This window comes from Peromyscus eremicus, chromosome 15, assembly GCF_949786415.1.
Source record: "Peromyscus eremicus chromosome 15, PerEre_H2_v1, whole genome shotgun sequence".
NCBI lineage: Eukaryota > Metazoa > Chordata > Mammalia > Rodentia > Cricetidae > Peromyscus > Peromyscus eremicus.
The window spans coordinates 32,591,867-32,615,312 of NC_081431.1; the positions used below are offsets into that span (position 1 = coordinate 32,591,867).

A 23,446-nucleotide genomic window follows, 5' to 3' on the forward strand; every position below is an offset into this window, starting at 1 on the left:
AATCATAGGAAAATTTTAAAGATATTGAGAGTAAAGTCTTAAAGCACATATTAACACTTAGTATCAAATATTTATTGTTTGTATGAAAAGCTGTTAATTTATGGCAAGCAAAGTCAGTTCATAAGTACTGAGATTGCCCCAAAATAAATATTTACAACTTAAAATACTTAACATGAGGGGCTGGAGAGAAGGCTCAGAAGTTAAAAACACTTGCTGTTCTTCCAGAGGTCTGCAGTTTGGTGACCAGTACCTACACCAGGTGGCTCACAACCACTTGAAACTCTAGCTCCAGCAGATATGGCACATACACACACAAATTAAAATTTAAAAAATACTGGACATGAATTTTTCATACCCATGAGCTTATTTGTTGCATAAAGCAATAGAGACTTGCAGCTAGATCAGCGGTTCTCAACCTGTGGGTCGAACAACTCTTTCACAGGGTTGCCTGAGACCATCAGAAAACAGACATTTACATTACAATTCATAACAGTAGCAAAATTACAGTTATGAAGTAGCAATGAAAACAATTTTATGGTTGGGGGTCACCACAATATGAGGAACTGTATTAAAGGATTGCAGCATTAAGAAGGCTGAGAACCACTGAGCTAGATTAAAGGCTACACAGGAATATGTCTAAGAGAACTTCGAGATATGTTGTATAAGATTTTTAGATTGTCCCAAGACCCCCTCATTTCCACCTTTTACTTATAAGATCAATTTTGAGTGATTTTAAAAGTGAATGTCATTATGAGGCAAAAGGCTCTACCCTTATTCCTCCCTGCTCCCATTAGTCACCTCAGCTAACATCTAAGGTACTTGTTAGACACATAGATACAATGCTGGCAGTACAGAAAAACAAATATATTCAGGGAGCTTTGGACTGGAGAAAGTTAAGAAAAATGCACAAAGCCACTTCTCAGTTAAAAACGTCTTGCTATCATTTGTTCCTGTTGTTTTCAATTAAATAAGTCTTTAAGATTCCAAAGGATTTTAATAGCAGTTTAATTTCACATTAATCACATAGTTTTAAAATGTTTATTATAATGTTACTTAGAAATGTGTTAAACATTACATGGAGAATAAAGACTAATATTCTGGTAAAATAACTGAAAAGTCCAAGAAGAATGGAAATAAAAACGACAGGACAGAGCTTGGTCCAGCCGTTCAGGGTTGGTGCAGTGGGTAACCTGCGTCGGATTGGGCTGGGGTTTCCTCTGGCATCGGGGAATGCTGTGAGCAGAGGCATGCCCCTCCTGCTGCTAGATGTTTTGACTGCAACCACAATTGAAATCTGTGGATACCTTCCGTTGTAGTCAAGCTCTCTGGTTAGCCAAATGCGGAGCGGGATGTGGATAGTTCTTTATCTTGTTCATGGATAAGGGCTCTACTCAGTTCTAGGGATGCAAAGGAATACCTTCTTTTCCCTCCATGGTGATACCAGCTGTTTCAGGCTCTGAAACAAAAACCCAACTCCTCAGGAAATGCTCACAATATTCAGTGAGCTCCTGCAAAATACTAGAGGGATAACAGTGGGCATGCCCCTACAGTCACGGCGTTCCGAGACCATTATCAAATGTCTCCATCTATAAACATACCCTAAGGTCCTCTGTGCCCTGAGCCCCTGAGTACAACCGTCGATCAGGCTCACGTTTTTCTTTATGTCCTATCTGCTTGGAGCTCATGTGTGGGTCTCTTTTACACTTTATATCTTTCATAGTTCCATGCCACACACTAAATATTCATTGACACTTGTCACATTGCCCGCCTGACACCTAGACCACCCTCCTCAACTTTCTGGACCATAGTCCACAGACTCTTTTGTAAAAGTGTGGTTACATACCTTTAGAGCCATAACTTAAGAGGCAAATGACGGGAAGTAGGGAAAGTTTTCAGTGAAAACATTTCCAATAATGTGGGGCTGGAAAAATCTGAAGGTGAATTTCCATGGTAACAGAGTTTTCATAATGATGACTGGGTTCACTAAGGAAAAGTCTAATCATATATATTTTTTATTCTTTGTTTAAAGTAGTTGTGAACTGTATAATCATATTCAGTGTCTTAGAGAAGGCAACTGTTGGCTATCTGGAAAACGTGTATAGATCTATAGGATATTATCCTACAGTTTTCTCCACTATTGAGAACAGATGCAGTGAGTCCCTGGCCTTGATATATTTTATGTACATATTACTGCTTAGACACTTAATATCCATTACTCCAATTTGAAGGGTTGGTCTCAACATTACTTTCTGGGTGGTTCCAGTGGTTCTCAAGCTATGATATATCTTAGAGATTTGTCTAAGAAAAATAAGACAGACCTGAAAAATAGGTGTTCCAGTCAAACTCTCAGAGTTCTGTAATGGAGCCTTCAATATTTAATGAAAATTATCCCCCCCCCCATTTAACATTTCACTCCCTCACCTCTTAAATTAGTATACTTTACAACTTTTCTACTAAAAATTGGGGGGGCACCGAGGTGGCTCAGGGATAAAAGTGCTCACTACCAAGCCTGACAGCCCAAGTTCAATCACTGGGACCCACGTGGTGGAAGAAGAGATGTAATTATTTCTTTAGTTAAAATTTTGTAAGAAAACGAAAGTCTGTTTCTTAAATACTGTATGACTTATTCACAAGTTATATGAAACTTTGTAAACTTCATATTTGTAAGGTCGTTTTCATTGCTTTAATTGGATATCTCAAAAGCTGTTAGAAAAAAACATGCAGTGTTTTTCAGGGAAGAAAACGTTTCTACCGTATTATTCACATTTTGTAAACAGCATCAATGAACCTGCACATAAAAGGTTAAATGTTTGCAGACCACTCTGTTTTTGCCCCAAAGATCAGAGACAAATTACTATTTTTATTTTACATTCCCTTGATGAGGATAATGATAAACAGCTGTCACTTTGGTGCTTTGACTGCAGAGAATCCAATTGCAATCCTATAATTTAAACAAAAAAAAAAACTACGAACTCATACACAGCACACAACCAGAAAGAGGCAAGAGGATTTGAGCTGAGGTCGGGGGCAGAGGAAAGGAGTGTCCTGTCTGCTTGCTGCGAGCGTTTGGTTAAAGAATCCCACCTACAGACTCCTTCCCACTCACCTGAGACACACTAGAGAGGCCAGTTCCTGCTTCGGTGTAAAGTCGAAGTCAGTTTGCATTCTGGATTCCATATTTCCCTAATGTGTCCACTGCGTTTCCTGAGTAGTTATGATTTGTGTGAGGACACAGTCCACTAGATTTCTAAAGGGATTTCAAATTGTCTCATTGGCTGATTTGGAATTTTTAACTTATGTTCAAAATTTGACTTTTTAATTCATATATGATTTGTCATTCAAATCAAAGGATTCCATGGTGTTCTTATTCAAATTTATCCCGTGCTTTGGTCATGTTGACTCCCTGACTACTCTCCTGTCCCCCAGTCTCCTCTTACTCAATTGTCCCTCCTCTATTTTCATGTGTGTGTGTTTATGTGTAAAACCTAAGTTCCTCATGAAAGAATATGATACTGGTCTGTTTGAGTCTGGTTTATTCACTTAATAGGGTGCACCAATTCCATCCATTTTTCTGCAAAAGGCATAATTTGATTCTTCTTTATGGTAAAATAAAAGATACATGTATGTATGTATATTACATTTTCTTCATGCATTCACTTGTTGAGAGGCACCAAGGCAGATCCCATAGCTTGGCTGCACTGAGGAGTACTGTGAAAACATGGTTGAGTAGGTATCTCTGTGTTACACTGTCTTACATCTTTTTGGGTCTGCCCCCAGGAGTAGCATAGCTGGATGATATGGTAGTTTGGGTTTTTGTTTGTTTTGGAGGAAACTTCATCCTGATTTCCATAGTCGCAGAGCATATTTTTGTTCCCAGCAGCAATGTGTAAGTGTCCTCTGCCCCACCCTCACCCGCACTTATTGCGGTTTTTGGTTTTTGTTTTAGGAAGAGCCATTCTGACGAGGTAATCTGTTATCTCCGTGTAGGTTTCCCTTTCTTGGATGCTAAGGAACTTTTCCATGTGTGCTGGTTACTTATACTGCATTGTTTTAGAAGAATCTTGTTCATTTGTCCATTAGTTGACTGGAGGATTTGGGGTATTTTAGCATTTGAGTTTCTTAGTTCATTATAGATTCTAGATATTGGTCCCTTGTCAGATGTATAGCTAATAGAAATTTCCTTCTATTTTGTAGGCTGTTGCTTTACTTTTTCCTTTTCTGTGCAGAAAGCTTGTCATGCAATCCCACTTACCAATTCTTGGTTTTATGCCATGCACTATCAGGGTCCTTTTCACAAAGTCCTAGCCTGTCCTGGGGTGTTTCCTCTACTACCCCTGTATGTGTTGTTCATTCTGATACTTTGATTATTGCTTCTGATTTCAAGAAGTACAAAAGCAAATGTAAAGCAAGGCTAAATGTTAATTAATGAGTGTGGAATAGGGAGGTTCCAAGTTTCTATATGAAATCAAATAACAGTTTTTTACCTGGAGGTTCAATGTGTCTTAGGGATTCAGCTTTCCTCTTTTAGTTCAGTCATTTGGTTCTTGAGAAAACAGTATTTTAATGACATTTTCCTAGAAAGTTTTAAAATTCTTTATTATTTCATGTAATAGTTATTTTATACTTCCTGTTTTTGAAATCATGCTCATTTTACATTAGTTGAATGGACTTCAGAGCTCTATCATGCTCCTCTATGGGGTACGATAACCCTGTACCCACCTCCCAGCACTAAGGTGCAGCTCTACTCTACAAAGTGCTTATTATGGTCTATAAAACACAACAAATACTGAAATAGGCTCTGGGACAGAGAACAGGTTGATACTGAAACACTATCACACCAATAGCTAAATACAATAGCAAAACCCATGAATCTTGTAGGCCAGAGCAACAAACTGGATTGTACTATCACTGTGGAGGCTTATGTTGCTTTACATAGAAAACACTTTTTCTCCATAAAAGTCTATGTTTTGTGCATTAGGGTGGTTTCATTGACTTAGGTAAACCCATTCGTAGCATGAACCACCTCCCATTTCCTCCGATAACACTGAGGTCTATGCTAAGAATGAAGGAATATGATCCTGGACTCTAGTGCGGGGGGGGGGGGCACGGATTTAAGATGAATGGTAGATAATATAAGTAAGTGCAGGAATGAGTTCAGAGGAAGAAACAGTGGAAGATCTTAGAACAGCAGGGGCTTGTTTGAAGAGGGAATGGTGAAGCAGATTGGAAATATGAGGGGAATTTACACAAGCTAGGAAGAGGGGGCTTCTGCAGCTAACAGAGGGATGTGTGTAGTTGTAGCAGTTATGCATTTTAAATAAGGTTTTAACTAAAAATGTCTTAGACTCTTTTCATCTAAAACATCAGTTTGTCACAAGCTCATTTAAAAAAAGAAAACTATTACACCAGATTTAATTCTTTCAGTGACCTGAGACCACTTTAAAAAAAAAAAAAAGAAGAGCAGAATCACTAACATTCTGAGTATTCCAGCCACCCTAGAAACCATCTTATTCTGCTAGCCCACATCAAAGTATGGGATCACACTCTCAAGGCAGAAAAGGACCACTGATTTTTAGAGTGAGCATATAATACCTTAACATTTTCAAAGAGACACTTCTGATATAGAAATGCTTATACATTTTTTATTATTGATGGTTTTGTAACCTAAAAACGTGGCTTTCATACACGTTTATCGATTCAAAGAAAAGACTCGTCATTTATAGATCCAGTTATTTAGCACAGTGCTTTTGGCCTGGAGCTGATTGAAAACCTGGCAGATCAAAGTACGTACATTTCCAAAGAAAAGTACTCCAAGCCAATGTTAGGAGCAATAAATTATCGCGCCCTCCCCCCACATTCATAATTAAATCTTTCCAAATATGAGAAAGTAGCCAGACCACTAACAATATCTGTATGCTGTTTTGAGGTTTAGATGGTTCAACCTGACTTGAAATAGAGACCATTTGTTCTAAATTGATTTCAATGCCAAGCCAATAGGTCAGCTCTTAATGATGAAGATGCCATTCCAGCCCAGCCTCTGGGTGGATAAGCCAAAATTAATTAACTCAAGTCAGAGAGTATAGAAAACAGATGCTCCACTCATGTTGCACAAATAAATTCTTTGTGTATGAAAGGGTTCTGCTTTATTCAAAGAATAACACATTGGAAGTTAAAATGGCCGGTTTTCCACAATGGAGCCAGTCCTCTGCAGTGGTGACAGACGCGTGAATTTACACAGCAAATTCCAGCAAGTGCATGAAAGAATGAATTATCTTCCAGATCTCGGATTTGGACTCCTGGCCAGTCCTAGGGGATTGAGGTTTGAATCTGGGCTGATCCAGTCCAGAGCAAACCCAGCAGTGCCAGAACTACATCAAGGTTATTCTAATCTATAGGATCCCTGGAGACTACTCCCAGAGGCTGGCGTCTGCATCATCTGTTTGGACTCGGGCCTCTGGGCAGCTTACCAATGGCTTAAGAGTAGGTTGTTCTCCCAAGGTATGTTGTTAGGTGTGCTGTTTATTTGGTTATTCTTCAGAATGTTTGCTTTTGCTAAAACACGGTGAGTTCAAAGTAGGATGACAACCAGATCTAAGCAGAAATCAATCACTTGATGTTTGGTATTGTTTTTATTCTGAGAGAATATGACATAATCCACATTTTGTTTCCCTTTTGTTAGAATGAAAATGATGAAAATGGCCAAGCAGAAAACTTTTCCATGGACCCACAGTTGGAGAGGCAAGTGGAGACCATACGCAACCTAGTAGACTCTTACATGTCAATAATCAACAAATGCATCCGAGACCTAATTCCAAAAACAATAATGCATCTGATGATCAATAATGTAAGTGACTATAAACTCCCTCCTTTTAACCTCTGACCCTTCCTCACCTGGAAACTGATCACCTTTTCTTGAGTGTCTCTGAGACATTTTATGAATAACCAAATTATTTACTGCCCGGGTGTGTGGTTCTGCCTTTATAAGTGGGTAACCAATGAGAAAGAACATAGAGGGAATTTCCAGCCACAGCATCAAGTTCCTTCTGGTTGGCTCTCTTCTAGAAAGGAGCAAAGGATACCATATTCATGGACTTGCAAAGTTAGCAATGAAAATCAGATGCCTACACTCGACCTTGGGACCAAAAGCCAAGGATAATACTTTTTCCTACACACACAGAGTTTATGACAATATGATCATTTGTATCATCTACAAACTATGAAATGTTCTTTTCACCTAGGAAAGGACTTCTTACCTTATTCCCTGACTGTACAGTCAGTCATATTGTTTTTGTTGGTTTTTTTTTTTTTGTTTGAGAGAGGGTTTCACTCTGCAGCCCAGGCTGACCTGGATCTCAGGGGACCCTTCCTATTTTAGTTTCCCCAATGCTGGGGTTCCAGGTGTGAGCCACTGTGCCTAGTTCAGCTTGGCTTAGATAAGGGTGCTATAACCACAATCTTTCAGAGCTCCACTAGTGTAGCCATTAGTGGATTCCTCTCATCTGGGTCTTTCCTTCTTTGGTTGGCAGCAGTCTGGCTGTGTTCTTTTGGTAGTTTAATTTTTAAAGTACAAATGAAAAAATAGTTAATCAAGAAAAGTGGCCTTTTCTGAATCTTGTTAATGGGATACCAAGCACTTTATGTACCTTCTCGGGACATCTTTTGTTTTAAATATATTATGAACATGGCTTGTGAGAAGTCAAAAACCAAACTGTGAAAGTGAAATGAGCCCTGCACTAGACTTCAGGAGAAATCTGGGTTCTAAGCCTGGTTCTTGGGCTCTTGACCTAATGGAACCAGTTGGCTGCTGTGCGTTTGTGTCTTCCTTGAGGGAAGGATAGGTATGCCAAGGTACTGTGGCAACTGTAAGTAATTAATATGGCTGCCTATTTAAGGACTATTAATCATTCTCTATGTTTCACAATGTATTTCTAAAGGGCTTCATGACAATCTGCTTGTCTATAACCTCTAATTGTATATGCCTTGCTTTAAGAAGTCCTGAGCACTCAGGTGACCAATCTTATATTTGACTATTTTTGTGTATCCAAGTAAGATAAACAGGATTCCTTGAAGTCTACACAGCAGGTAAGCAATGAGCTGGAAAAGCAGAAACTATAAATGTCACAATGGCTGCTCAGGGGTCAGTTGTCTGACCTAAAGCCCAGCTTCTTAGGCCCGCTGAGCTGAAGTCAGTCACTTCTGGAACTTCAGTGGAAATGTGAAGGGACCTCACAGAACTATCAGACAATGTGACAGATGTGGCTGCTAGCTATTTAGACAAATCTGAAGTACTGAACAAATAGTCTGTGTGTCTTGAAAATTACCCTCTTAACTTTGCGTAAATGAATTCAGGTTGTGTTGCTGTGGTGTATCAGGCACTTGCTTATTTAAACATTGTCCTGATTAGGGCTCATTTATCTTTCCACTGGTTTCCCGACAGTCATTAGTCCTGTCTTCGGTTCCAGCTCCGCTTTGCTCTGCGTTATATTAAATCATCAGCGCAGGAAATCGTACTTCCTGTCTGTGGCTCTGAGAAGTAGCTTGACACAAATTAGTTAAAAAGAAGAAAAAAATCCTACTGCAAATCTCTTCTACTTTCACCTCAAACATTAAATGAAAACACACACACACGGATAATTGTAGTTTCCCCAGCCCTTCATTCCTGAATTTGGGCATTTCATTAAAGCAAGCAAACACTCACCTACAGAATATTATTCTTGGAGGGCAAGCTCTGCCAGTTATCTCGAGAGAGACCTCACGTAAGAGCCATGGGAAAGGAGACTTCAATTAAGACCTGAACTCCAAGGTCAGAGACTAAGAGGAACACGGAGAAAATCAACTATCAGGACATGCTACCTTCTCAGAGAAATTTAGTTTTTTCCATCTACCAGAATGAGTGGTAGGCACATACAATGATGACTTTTCTTGAGTATTATTATTGTGCCTCTATTTTTCCTATGTCTAAAAAACATTTTGTATCTATAATATATATTTCTAACTTATATATATATATATATATATATATATATATGTATTTTCAAATAGAGAATGAAATCTTCTTAAAACAATGTGCTTACACTCTCATGGCATCTCAATGCCCAAGCCTTTCTGTTCATTCCAGATGTATCCTGTTAAGTAGAAAGAAACAGACCTAATAAATCAACAGCCCTATACCATGCAGGGAAGCTGGGGTTTTTAATTCAGTTTGAACTGATAAAACAAGAGAATTAGTAATAGAACCACATCTAGCAAAAGTAGTCTAAATTCTACCTATTCTGTAAACTGGTATTCCATCAGAACGAATAAATGCTGAAGATGCGCTCTCTGTCTTCCTGGCCCGTGGCCTTTCACCCTCAAAGGCTGCCTGGCCTCCCGACAAGGAATATGTTTCAGCCAGCTTTCATAAAGTTCAGGATTCAGTGGGCAGTTTCCTTTGAAAGTTTACATTAAGTGTTCTGCCACTCAGCTCTCCATATGGAATTGTTTAAGAAGTTTAAAGCCAGGCCATAAATGCCTGGCCTCAGACATACTGTAAGCCTTTGTCTATTGAAAGCCAGCAGCTGTTTCGTTACTTAAACATACCAGGTAATAGCGGCACAAAAGAACAGCGCCTTTATCACAGGCGGCCCCAAGTTAAAGTCGGAGCAGCAAAGTTGCGCGGGACTTTAAGACCAGCACACACAATAGCCCATGACGATGGCGTCTCCCCCAGATCTCGCTCCACCACAGAATAAGGGAAGCCAGCTTTATTCTAAAACATGTATGGCGGGTCGTTTTTTGTTTGAAAATGTGTTCTCTTCCACATCTTCTACATGGAGAACTGAGGCACAGGAAAGTTAAGTGACTTGCCGCGGCTGCACAGCTGGGGGGTCTCAGGGGCTTTTTCTCAGTTTGATGCTGTCTCTGCTCCAGCAGCTGACAAGGGGCCTGGGGTCAGCCCTACCCAGAGAGCTTCTCCCCCCACCCAGTATGGCCACAGGGTTATCTGCCGGGATACGTCCTGTGACTCAAAGATTTAATTAGCATTCATTTGAACATGAGACACAATGTCTTAAAACATTGTGTCTCACATTCAAACAAACTCACAGAATATAAAGTGGCATTTAAAAGTTCTTACGAATTCTGGAAAAAAAACACAACCGAACAAACAAAAACTCCACTGAGGTCATGAAACCCAGAAGCGCTTCACACTTGGAATGGTGCTGTTGAGTCCCCAAGGCCCCCACAGGTCCACCATCTTCCTGGTCATCTGCTCTTCGGTGGAAAAGCAGTACCATGTGCCCTAGTTTCAAAACATGTCCTTAATGCCAAACCATTATTCCAGCATTTAGACCATGATCCATTTGTAGAGGCCAAACACAGCATCTGCCCCACTCCCAAAATGTTCACAAGAGGCTCCCCCTACCTTCAGTCCCACCAAGGAACACTCCCACTCTTTCTTAAATTTCGCCTGTCTCTGAACTGTGGACCTCACAGCATGTGCATTTTTCTGACCTCCTTTGTCCGGCATTGAGTCCATGGAGGTTGTATTTTGCAGAAGGAAACCAGCAGAACTAAATCCACGGGGGTTTGGGGAGGAGGCAGGGAGGACAATGACCTGAGTGTCACATCCCCAGATGAACAAAATGAAACTACTCAGTGAAAAAGTTTACACATATGAAGCCATAACACCCTGTTTCACTAAGAGACTACCCTGTGGAGACAGATTTCAGGGGAACAATCTCCCAGGCAACCGAACTGTCTCTTGGTGAGGGTGTTAAAATGGCTCAGTCATAACAAAGAAAGTTTAAGAGCCAAACATCTTCCAGGGGACTAGGGAAGGGTTAAAAGTTAGAAGAGGGAAAACCATGTGGAACATTTTTAATGACCTCACATTCCTTTACACTGAGCGGTGGGACATGGTGTGGTAATGCCTGTTTATTTAGCCTGCAGAGTTTGAGCTGGAGTGGGATTTTGTGTGTGAGAATTTTTGTGAGCCACACAAAGATGTATAGGTTATAAGGTGTTATAATTAAAAGCATAAATATTGCCCCAAATATCCTGTCCAAGTATAATTGGTCTGTTCTGTTCTCTGAGGTATTTTCCAAATGCTATCACCTAAGAAAGATCTACTGGGTCTCTAATTGTGTTGCAGAATCCTTGATTTAAATATATGTGCTACTGACACCCAAATGGCTCAGAAAGCCCCTAAACTGTCTGGAACCCCCCCCCCAATGTCCCCACCCCCATCAACTGGGTTTGTTGTTCCAAAATCTAGTTGTAGCATTGAAAGGCAAGGCTAGGCTACCCAGAAGACAGCCTAAACTTTTCCTTACATCTAAAATAAAATGTTAACCCATTTGGGGTCTTTAAGCACGTGTCTTGACAGTCACACTATTGCAATAGCTCTCTGTAGTTTCCCGCCTCTGTCTCCCCAAAACCAACAGAGCCCACTTACAGGGAAAACAATAGCAATGTGTCTTTCCTCTTATTACCAGCCCTCATTCCTTCACAACATTGCCAAATGAGGGCATACTGGGCAGCAGGTAAGCTTTGGTGTGTAGTATCAGGCGGGGCTCCTTATTATTTCAGTCCATAATTGAACTGTTGATTCATAATTCAGATCTGCTTTAAAAATATTTTTGGATCATCTTTGAAAAATTTATTTAATAGCTCCTAAGTGATACTCCAGCCTGATGTAAAACTTCAAAAGAGCTCAACCCAACTGATGATTGATGCCAGGGAAATAGTCTGGTTTTGAGTTTTAAGTTGCACCTCATATCCAAGTGCATACACACCCAACAATGGAAGGTCTATACAAAAATCTCTGCCTTCATGGGTACCTGCATGTGTGTTTAGAAGTGAATAAATCCTCAAAGACCGTGAAATATTCCAAAGGGCAAATTTTCTACCTTTCTTCAAAATCTGTCTTTCCTTGCTGCCGTTTGATTTTCCGTTATCAATGCTAGAGACACCTTTCACTGGTTCTTTTCTTCCTTGCTCTTCTCATGCCACCAGATGATTTTTCCTTTGAAATGTTACTCACATGTGCCCATCTTTTCCATTCTGTGGCACGGATAAATTCTCATCATTCCATGAATAAGCAATAGCCTCCTATTGGGTCTGTCTCTACTACTGAGCTTGCAATTTTTTTCCAATTAAAACCAGATTAATTTTTCTAATGACCTGTTTCACTTACTTGTCAAAAGCCTTTCATGGTGTCATACTGCCAAATGGATAAAGTTTAAACATTTTTCATTAGTACCAGAGATCTCATATTTTGTCCTAGACTTACTGAACAAATTTATTTCCTACACCCTCCAGACAGTCCCCTGAATACAGTATGTATTCCATCTCTCCCATGTTTGAATCACTCTTGGTTTACAAAAGATATGCAGGGAACTGTTAATTTCACCACAATAAGACTAATTCAGCTGATGCTCTTACAAATAGAATTAGTTACATATTTGAAATCTTTACCAAAGAAAGAAAGAAAGAAAGAAAGAAAGAGGTCCTCTCTCCTGTCTCCCTTTCCCTCCCCTCTCAAGAAAAAAGATCCACCAGTTCTCCAAACTCGACTTAAGTATCTGCTCACTCTGGGCAAGTAGTGAGGTCAATCAGTTATTTGTCTTCCCATTTGGACTGTTTTATGTGTGTGTTCACCCAAAGTGCTAGAGTGCTCTTGCCAAAGGACAACTTGCAAGGAATCCGAGTCCTTGTTCTCTATCCATTACGTGAAACCCAGTGATTAAACTCATGTTCTGAGATGTGGCAGCAACTGTCTTCATCTACCATCTTGAAAGTTCATCAACATATATTCTAAGTCAGTCTATCTTTGCAAATCGAAAGACTGCCCAGAAAATCATGAAGGTCAGACAGGAATGGCATCACAGAGCTGCATGCAACCCAGCCCACTGTGATCCTAGCCTTGGACTGGGACTGGAAGTTCTATTCAATAGTGAATGGCTCATGCTAATCTTAGAATTGTACACCAGCTAAACTGGACTGCCTTTTTTCCAATAGTATGAACTACATACTCAAGTGCTACACAAAAAAGAACATAGGAAGACATCCCATCCCCTTGGCCCATGTGACCCACTGACTTCACCTGTAGGTACTAACCTACCTGCAGCCCTACCCTTTGGCCCTCTTGCAGTGTTCTCAATTTTTAAAAATTCCATTAAAAAAAGGAAACTGTTTTAGAATCTTCTCATTTGAGTAACAATCTTAACTACAAAAATCCAGGAATCTTAACTGAGCACATGATGGTGTCCTGTCATCATTCTAAATCTTAAACAAATACTCTCGCTTTAGTATTTTATCTAGATCTAAGTAATCCAGATAAGATGTAGCTTTCTCAAGTAACAGCACTGAAAACTTTAAATTGGCTTATTTTTCTTTGTTTAAATTATCATACTTGCTAGCTGCTCTAAACTATCAACGTTAAATTGGTGGAGTGTACACTTATGCAGAAGACCTTGGATTACCAGCATGATGGTAAGAAAACAGAGTGTGGCGCACACCTTGAATCCCAGCAGAGGCAGGCAGATCTCTGAGTTGGAGGCCAGCCTGGTCTATAGAGCAAATTCCAGGACAGCCAGGGCTACACAAAGAAACACGGTCTTGAAAAACAAAAACAACAAAAAAGAGGAAGAAATTGTCTTTTCTAAGCATTTAAATATTGTGATATGTTTTTAGGAAATTGAACTAGCATTGAGCCTTATGACCTTGGAAACATCACTGAAACAGTCCCTAAATTTGTTTTTGCATCTGTGGAGTTTTAATTTTATTTCATCACTATGTGGTGAATTAAATCATATAATCTTTAAAGGAATTGGGGATATATACTTCATTGATTTGCACATTCATTTTCTCACATTTAGTATGGGTGTGCATTTATATTCAATGATAACTGGACATTTTATCATAGATTACCTGACACTAAGGAGAAAATGTCAGCTAAAGTGGCTGGCTAATGCTTAGATCTGATGAAGCATAGGGACTGGCCCCCTCTCCTTCTGTGTTATGTACCCTTTCTATTCCCATCCTGCTACAAGATACTGTTTAACCAAGACTTCTGTGCATTGTTTATGTATCTGTTACATCTATGAAGCCTCATGTCCAGTCATCATTAACTGACTTATTAACTGACTTAGCTTGCAAACCTCTAGAAAATACAATATAGCTCTTTTATTTTGCTTTCAATCAACTTGTATAGTTCTCATATATATGCAATTATAATCAGTATTTAATATCCACTTATACATGCTAATTTTGCTTTTACTATAACTTGAAAACTTCAATAATGTGCCAGGCAGTGGTGGCGCACACTTTTAATCCCAGCATTAGAGAGGCAGAGCCAGGCAGATCTCTGTGAGTTCGAGCAAGATCCAGGATAGAGAACAACAGAGAAACCTTGTCTCAAAAAACCAAAAAACTTCAATAATGTTTGATGATTTTGATGGGAATACTGAGGAATAGAAAACTTGAACTACAAAGCTCTCTTTGCACCACCATTTTCTATCAAAAATAATGCTGCTTACCTCACGGGACCTTCCTGTTGTATAAGCCAAGTAGCCTCTAACAACCTCATGAGACCTTCCCACAGCTAATGAGCCCTACTCTTGTGGTAGCAAGGCTGGACCTTTCCTCAGTTATCTTACCATCATTGTTTTGAAAGACCAAAAGGGAGACTTTTCTGTGCACCAATGCAATGGCAAATAAAACAGTCTTATGGCATTTCCCTTTTCTCAGGGGTGGGGAGACATTTGTGGGCTATAACAACAGAGTCTGTGTTTATTCCTTCTCGTTTTTAATTTTTCTTATAGGTTAAAGACTTCATCAACTCTGAGCTCCTAGCACAACTATATTCTTCTGAGGACCAAAACACTCTGATGGAAGAGTCTGCTGAGCAGGCTCAGCGCCGGGATGAGATGCTCCGAATGTACCAAGCCTTGAAAGAAGCCCTTGTGATCATTGGTGACATCAACACAGCCACTGTGTCAACCCCAGCCCCACCTCCAGTGGATGACTCCTGGCTCCAACATTCCCGCAGGTAGGGAGGGAGCTCCACAGCACCTCAGCTCTACTGAGCTCGTCCACTCTCCGTTTCTGAGGATGCTTTCCCAAGCCAATACGGATCCAAAAGAAAAGGGAAAAGTTCAGGAGGGGTCAAAGTGCATCAACTCTCTTCAGGAAGAAGCTTCATGAATCCTGACAGTGAAACTTGATAGTCTGTCTTAGTTAGGGTTTCTATTGCTGTGAAGAGACACCATGACCACGGCAACTCTTATAAAGGAAAACATTTTACTGAGGTGGCTACTTACAGTTGAGAGGTTCAGTCCATTATGAACTCTGCGGGGAGCATGGCAGCATGCAAGCAGACATGATGCTGGCTACATCTTGATCATAAGGCAACCGGAAATGGTTTGTCTGTCACACTGAGGGAAGATGGAGCAAAAGAGACCTCAAAGCCCACCCCCACAGTGACACACTTCCTCCAACAAGGCCACACCACCTAGTAGTGCCACTCCCTTTGGGGGCCATTTTCTTTCAAACTACCACACAGTCATTAAAAGAGTAAAATAATGTTGAGTTTCCCCAAATGGAAAGATAAGCTTAAAAGAAGGGAGAGTATAGGGTATGAGATTGTATACATGTGTGTATTCACATACCTATATGTTTAAAAGAAACACCAGCAACTGCTATTGATGGTCTCCAGAAAGTGAGGAAGGAGACCAAAATCTCAGCATTTATCCTTTTATGTACATGGACATCTTATAACACACATCTAAGTTATATAGCCAAAAATTAATTAATTTTAAAAAGCAACCAGGAAATTACAAAACTGTTTTTGAAAAGATTAATTAAAAATGAAGAAGAGTGCATAAATTAAAACTTTGTCTCTTTTCTCAGGTCACCTCCTCCAAGCCCCACCACCCAAAGGCGGCCAACTCTAAGTGCTCCCCTCACGAGGCCCACATCTGGCCGTGGACCAGCCCCTGCCATTCCCTCTCCAGGTCCCCATTCTGGGGCTCCCCCAGTCCCATTCCGCCCCGGCCCATTACCTCCTTTTCCCAACAGCAGTGACTCCTTCGGAACCCCTCCGCAAGTTCCTTCCAGGCCCACGAGGGCACCCCCCAGTGTTCCAAGGTAAGCAAGCTAAGCTGTGCTGCAGAAGCTCCCCACGGTCCTCCTTGGTTCTTTTCTCGGTGTAACAGACAACATTTGAAAAAAACAAAAACCTTTGAAAACATCTTATTCTACAGGTTTGCGATTTTCATACTGGTGGTCTCGGGGCAGTGAGCACAAGACAAAATTATGGTGCCTAAGCCTGTTAAAATACCCTGTGTGAACATCGCATCCTCTCATTTACCAACTGGCACAGATTCGAATGTCTCATTTTTGAGACCAAAGCAAATGGGACCCAGTAAATGGCGTTTTACTAGCCGGGTAGTAGAGCCTGACCCAGGGTTTTGAAAGAAACAGCTGTGACTGGGTAGTGGCAAGCTGTGTGTAGGTCATGAGGGGTGCATGGGCTAAGATCTTGCCTTCTCCATTACCCAAAGAAATCTAGAAAACCGTTGACTGAAGGAACTTTATCCATCTGCCCTCTGCACTGTGACTCCAATATCACTAACTTTAATGTAAACTAAGTATAGTCTAGCCAATTAATCTGCAATTGTTTTAAAATCTGCAGAGATTGTAATGTAGACCTGAGGATTATGTATCAGATAGACTGCTGTGCAATGGGATCATTTTGACAATTCTAAGCAGATTTTCTGGTCTAGTTGTCAAACAACATAAACTAATCAGAAACGGAACCTGAAGCATACTGAGTTAAATCTATATTCTTCCCTTCATCTATACAGTTCTTTCTGACACTGTTAAAGGATGTAAGGTATTATGGAGTTTTACCCCACAAAATCAGAGAATGTAAAGACAAAATTATCCCATGCATGAAGTTAATTCAGAGGGTTAGAATATTCACATGCCCCATTAAGCAAAACCTGACTACATCTGTCACACATAGTACTGTCCACCACCCATAATGCACCTTTATGACTGTGGTGCTTGGATTTTGATCCTTGAGGTTTTAGGGGTGATGGACAGAGGAAAGAGAACCCCAAACTGGTAGACAAAGAGTATGCAAGAAAAACTTGGCTTTGAAGTCATAAGATCTGGGTGACTCATTCACCTCCAAGATATAAGTTCCTCACCTAGGAAACAAAATGGTAGTATTGTTCAGATCTTGAGCTGAGACAATGCTGTCAGGCTTCTGATTTATCTGAAACTGAGCTAAATTTCTAGTAATATTTATTTTGCTCTTAATATAAGTGTTGTCCTAAAAGCTTCACATATACCCTTTTAATCTAAGGTTCATGAATCCAATAAAATAGACAATAAGGTAAAATAGCTTGCCCAGTGCCACTCCACCTGGTTCTAAACCCCAGCAGCCTGACTTGAGAGCCCAGGCTCAACCACCACAGGAGGGGCTGGCACCAGGGGCCCTCAGGGTCTGACATTTCTGTTATGGCGGCTCTCCTGTGCGTTGAGGATGATTAACAGCATCCCTGGCCTCCAGTCACTAGCTGTCAGTTGTATCCTCCTCCAAGTTGTGACCACTGAAAATACAGACAGGCTGCTGTCCCTCAGGGAAGTAAAGCCCTACTCTACTTGTCAACCACTGCTCCGCAGTGCTCAGAAGAATTTCCTTTCCACATCAAAAACGTGCATTTCAACATTGAATGTTGCTACAAGCAAGATCAAGTTTATTGTTTTAGAAAACCTCAAATTGACTGGGAAAGCGTCTGCCGCTGTGCCAGGATGGTATGGGGGCTGTGAGGAAAAACGGGGGTTGGGATGGGGTAGGGAGTGGGAAGGCAGAGTCCTGAGGGAGGCTGGAACTCTCTGGTGTTTTGTCTGTTTTGCTGTGAGAAGGAGCCAGAGGGACCTGTGGTGGTACCTCACTCAAGAATGAGTGTGCAAGTCTTGCCTGCCTGCTTGACGGCTTTTCTTCTTGGTTTCCAATAAGCTAGCTCGCCAGTGCTCTTCAGAAACATCAGCTTCGGATGCTAAACTGATCTGTTAAACAGGGTGGAGTTAGCTTTGGTATTTTTGAGCTTGCACACAGGCAGAAGGGTGGGAGTCCCTAAGTCATTCTGAATTGCCAGGAAGAGGGAGCCACCAGGTTTAAGGAGACCTCGCTCATCGGGGAATTTGTAGGACAACAGTGGAGCTATTCAAAATTTTTAGAATGCTCTCAAGTTAAAGCCAGACTTAACTTGAGCTGGCTTTGTGTACCACCCCAAATTTAAAACAGAAATGAGGAGTTTGAATTGAGAGAGAGAAAGCTGGTTGTTTTGTGCTGAGCCCTCAAGATTGAGGGCCAGCAAAGCAGGCTGGGAGGGAATCCCTGTGGTGGGAGTCACCTGAGCAGAGCTGGAGGCCGGTCAGGGTCCCGACGCCTATTAAAGCCTTGCTTTAGATGGAAGATTCTGAACACTCGTCTGTTTTTAATAAAAGCCAGAGCAGGAATCCTACCAAATGCAAGCCAGAAATGGGGTTTAAGATTTCAAAAAAAAAGAAAGAAAGAGAAAGGAAAACAGAAAGGAAGGGAGAAAATGAAGAGCGCTCTTATTAAAACACCTTGCCCTAGTGTTTATATATTCTCTTCCTTCCGTAATTTGCTTCTATTTTCTCTTAAAAAAAAAAATCGAGATGCCCCCTATCTATCATCTCCAGGAAAAAAATAAAATAAAAAGTGCTTTTCAAGGAGAAAATCTGGTTCCACCCATCCTCAAAGTTCTTTGCTTTTCTTAAGGGACCTTCCTCTTTTTTCAACCTGAAACCAGAAACTCACAACACAACAACACAGCACAAAAGGTAACCCTCTGGGTTCCCTGCTGGCCTTTAATATTACAAAGGCAATAACTGAACTTCTAGAGGCAAAAGATTCAGCCGCCCTAGCTTGTGCCTGGGCAGTTTTCCTCCTGATATTTTGAATGAATTGGCAACTGGTGATGGTGACTTTTATTTTCACCCTATCCCAAGGTCATCAAAGCCTTTGATGGCTCAGGAACCTTGAATCCACTGTCTTTTTACCCAGCATCTTTCCTGTATATTTCCATTTCAATATAAAGGAAGAGGCGGAGGGCAAGGTGGTGGAGTCATTTTTGGCTCAGCTTCTCGAGCGGTTCTGGTTTCTGTGTTTGGAGCCTTTTGGTGGGAGAGCAGGAAATCCTGCAAACTGCATGCCTGTCTTAATTAATTCCACCTGAACTGGGGAGCATCTCAGAGAGACCCACTAGCACGGATGCTTCTGTCATTAGTAAGCTGAGTGTACACAAATCTTCAGGACATTTTTCTAGGGCTTGACTCTCTCCATTCAAGTTCTCTGATGGGACAAAACCCTGTTTGAAAATCCACACCAGCCACGGCTTTGTTTCGAAGGCTGGTCTCAAGCAGACAGCACCACCTCTTTAGAGCACCAGTTCTTTTAATTGCAGGCCCCAATCATCATCATCAGACACCAACTCCAGAGTTAGCATAGCTATTTTCAGTTACTGCTTCTTAAAATTAGTTAATTGGAAATTACAGCCTTTGACATTAACAGGACAAATTAGCTGAATCCGAGTGTGCGTTTCCTGGCACCAGCTAACTCTGGCACCATTTCACTCATTTGTCATCTCCCCTTCCCTTGGAGAAAGCTGTTTTGCAAGAGTCAAAAGGGATAAGGGTGAGAGGAAGGGTCCCCAGTCAAGGAAGAACAGACTTCATTTACCTCATCACTCAATCTTCCTTCCCCTTTAGAAAAGTTGAACTAGAGACATACTTTCTTTGACCCACCGTCATTCACAATCTCTGATGGTTTCTTGTGAAAAATGGCCAAGCCTGGTCCCGTTCCATTTGGTTTTGACTTCAGCTCACCTAGGTGACGGAAATCCAGACATGGTCCTTTGTGAGTCCCACGACAAAGACAAAGCCCCCACAGTATGTGGGCAACCCCAGGGCAGCATCAAGATTTGCCCAGAGTTTCTCACTGATGTCTTCTATGGTTTCCTTGACTTAAGATAGCACACAGAGAAGCCCCACATTTCAGCAGCCTTAGGACTAAATCAGTTATGTAGAAAGATGTATAAACTGCTTTCCAAAGACATGACAGATACCCTCCTATTACAAAAGTTAAGGCCAATTGGTCTTCATCATAATGTAGTTTTAAATGTTTGATCTCTATGGTCTGCATTGTCTAACCCTAATACCAATTCTTTCATTCATTATATTTGTTGTTATACATAACAGTTAATACAACATCCCTTTTATTTCGGGTTTTTGTCAGTCAGTCCCCTACATTTCAAGCCAGGACAAACCACAAACCCATCGTTCTTATATCTTTGCCTCTCCCACATCAAGGTTTGGTACCATGAAGGAGGAAGCTGCCGAGCCTTGAAGTCGTGGGGCTTCATGGAAATTAAGCAACCCGTGTGACTAACCTGGTGTCATTCCCCTGCGGTCACACATGGAAACATCCTGACTTACCCCCTCTTCTCCTGAACAGCCCTCTAAAACTGATGTTTTTAGCAGCCAAGTGTCATTTAGACAAAGGATGAAATCACCTTGTGATTTGTGATGTCAGCTGTGAGTTTTCTGTTCTCCCCACTAGCCTTCCTCAAAGAAAAAATAAAAACTATAATCAGATATTCTGATTTGTCAGGGAGCTGGGTTTTTTTTTTTATTTTATTTTTTAGCAACTAGATTTAAAAGTTTAAAAAACCCACATTATTCAAAAAATATAATTGCTAAGAGCAGAACTTTGAGTTGTTATAACAAGTTCTTATTTTCAAGGCATTTTGTGAGGCAAACATATTATAAAAAATTTGGTACTGAAGCCTACAAATGTAATTAATAATTTGCTGCAGGTTCAACATGTCATGATGAGCTCATGGTACTTTAATGAAGCTAAAATTTCACTGTTCACTTTAAGAAAACGTCCACTTTTATTTAAGGCCCTCTGTTATATACACCGCCAAAAGCTCATTCTGTTTACATGACGATTCTTATTCCAGTGTACTGTTTCAATTCTTATGGCGACATACTGTTTTGCTGTAATGAAGCAATGGTTAATGTCAAAGGTTTTCACTCTTCAGGTCCTGTTTTCAATATGGTTTAAGTGAAAGTCAGATTATCTTAGCGGTTTCCTCCTTGGGTCTAGCAAAGTAGTCTATTTTACACAGACGTTTCCATCCTACCACAGATCAGATGATTGGCAGTCTCTTTAGGGGAGGCCCATGTACACCACATTAAGTGTCCCACGGGTCAGAATTTGTGAACTTTGTGGAAGTGTCTAGGTAGACATCAGTTGGCCTGTCTGCTTTTCTTGTGCCCCTTATCTTTTCCACATAGCCTATGTTGCAGGAAAGCAAAAGCAAAAAAAAAAAAAGGGAAATAAGACTTACCTAATGCAAACCACAAATAACACAAATGCAGACGGGAGACAGCTCACCCTACCCTAAGCTGCTGTTAGCCCAGCAGCGGTGACAGGCATTCAGCTAAGCAAACACAACTGCTCCCATAGCTCACGTCAGTAACAAACAGCTCTAAGTCACTAAGCTCAGTCACTGCAGCACAAGCCCTTTCGCATTTCAGGGTGCCCAGTTCTGCCCTGGGTTTCACCCGATTGACAGAGGAAGGCAGCCAAGACAGGAGTCTGGTAAAGGAGGCGCTGGCCAGGGAGAATGCTCAGCTGAGGAGGAGGACTTTCCCTGTGGCTAGTCAGCAGCACTGTCACCAGCTGGAATCTGCTGAACGTTCCGAGATACAAGTTGAAGTCAGCTCAGAAAAAGGGGAGAAATACCCCACCCAGTGTGAGCAGACACGCCAGACTTAGGGGTGCACACAAGCCAGTTAGGACTCGAGTTTCACTGACATGTTCTTTCATTCCCCTCACTGTAAGAAAAGGATGGTTTTCAAGAAACCTTCACACTCAGACACTCCTGAACAGATAGTTTCCAAAGGCTTCAGAAACCTGTGATGTATGATTTCGTGGCTCTTTCGTGTCTATCTTTTAGCCAGGCAGCAAACTACGAGAACAGGCTTTTTTGTTTTTTTTTTTTTTCTTTTCCTCCAACTCAGCAGCTACTATGAGAGATTAAAAGTGAGATTTAGACAAACCTTGCAAGACAGCCAGGAAATTAAAGATGAAAATGTAAATGCAGCATCTTGCTCTAAGGACGTCCCCGGGACACCTAACTCCAGCAGTATAAGAAAGGAGATGAGGACTTAGCTGAGGGGTTGATGGCCTCGCCTGCTTGTCATGCTTTTATTGCTGCTTAAACATAGAATTTTTAAGTGTCTGACACTGGAATTCCTTAGCTTACTCATGCCAACATATTGTAAGCATTGTCTGGGGGGACCCTCTGAATCTAAACAGATATTTACACCCTTTAGTTGCCAAATGGACTCCATCTGGCTCACCGATGTTGTTGCCAAAGGGATATTACACTTATGGTCAGGCTAGAATTTTCAGTGCCAGAATAGGGGTTTCTGGGAAGGCTCTGGGTCTGAGAGACACTACACGTTTGTAGATGCCACATTACTTGAGTATTTGTATGTTTGGATCACATGGCAACTCTAACCCAAAATAGAATTCCAACACAGGACAATGTCAAAAGCCACAAGGTTTTCAGGAACCATGGCATGGCTCATTCTCCACATCTGGCTGCTCTTCAGGCATCAGAGCCACATGATAGGCAAAACCACAAATACCGAATGCTCCAATTTTTTCTTTTTAACCATTCCCATAAGCACTGAGAAATATCCACTCTTGTTTTTCAGTCAAAATAATCAGTTTACACGAATCACATGAACTCATTCTGTCCACAGGCCCGGGGGGGGGGGGGAGTAGGGAAAACGGTAATTAGCCAAATTCTCCATGTCTCAGCATCAGTGTGGCAGGGCACAGCCTCTTGATTTCAGTTACTCAGAAAGAGGAAATTGCCCATACGGGGATGATCTAAACACCAGAAAAATGAGACAAGGTATGATAACGCTCCTCACTGCTCTTTCAGGAACCCCATAAATGTACAGGTAACTATGAGATTCATCAATAAGCACCATCCTTTCCCTGTTTCTTTGACGGGAAGAAAATAAAGACTAAATCATCATAGATACTGGACCACAAACATATTCAAACTTCGATGGAAAATTTGAAAACTAAGAGAAGCTAAAATAAAGGTGGACATGACAGCATATACCTATAGCCCCATAACTGGGAGGCTGAGGCAGAAGGATCATGAGTTTGAAGCCAACCTGGGTTACATAGTGAGTTCAGGCCATCACAAGCTATATAGTAAGATCCTCTCTCATTTCTACTACATTCCCTCCAAAAAAGAAGGTGGGCAGTGTGAGAAGGCCTCAAGTAGCTTTCAGTTTAATCTGGGAAATGATCTTATTCTACAACCAAATATACCAT

At 41.1% G+C, this 23,446-nt stretch overlaps 1 protein-coding gene across 5 annotated transcripts in view; it reads left to right on the forward strand.

The window, feature by feature from the left end:
- The window catches only part of Dnm3 (dynamin 3), a 489,100-nt gene that overhangs the window by 445,559 nt on the left and 20,095 nt on the right, over positions 1–23,446 (forward strand). For 3 of the 5 annotated variants that reach the window (XM_059280851.1, XM_059280854.1, XM_059280855.1), the window contains 3 exons: positions 6,680–6,844; positions 14,805–15,031; positions 15,892–16,128. In XM_059280851.1, coding sequence (XP_059136834.1) covers positions 6,680–6,844; positions 14,805–15,031; positions 15,892–16,128 — 629 coding nt within the window. Of the gene's footprint in view, positions 1–6,679; positions 6,845–14,804; positions 15,032–15,891; positions 16,129–20,388; positions 20,641–23,446 lie in introns of those variants that run through there. The other 2 variants (XM_059280852.1, XM_059280853.1) reach the window with 1 other exon arrangement.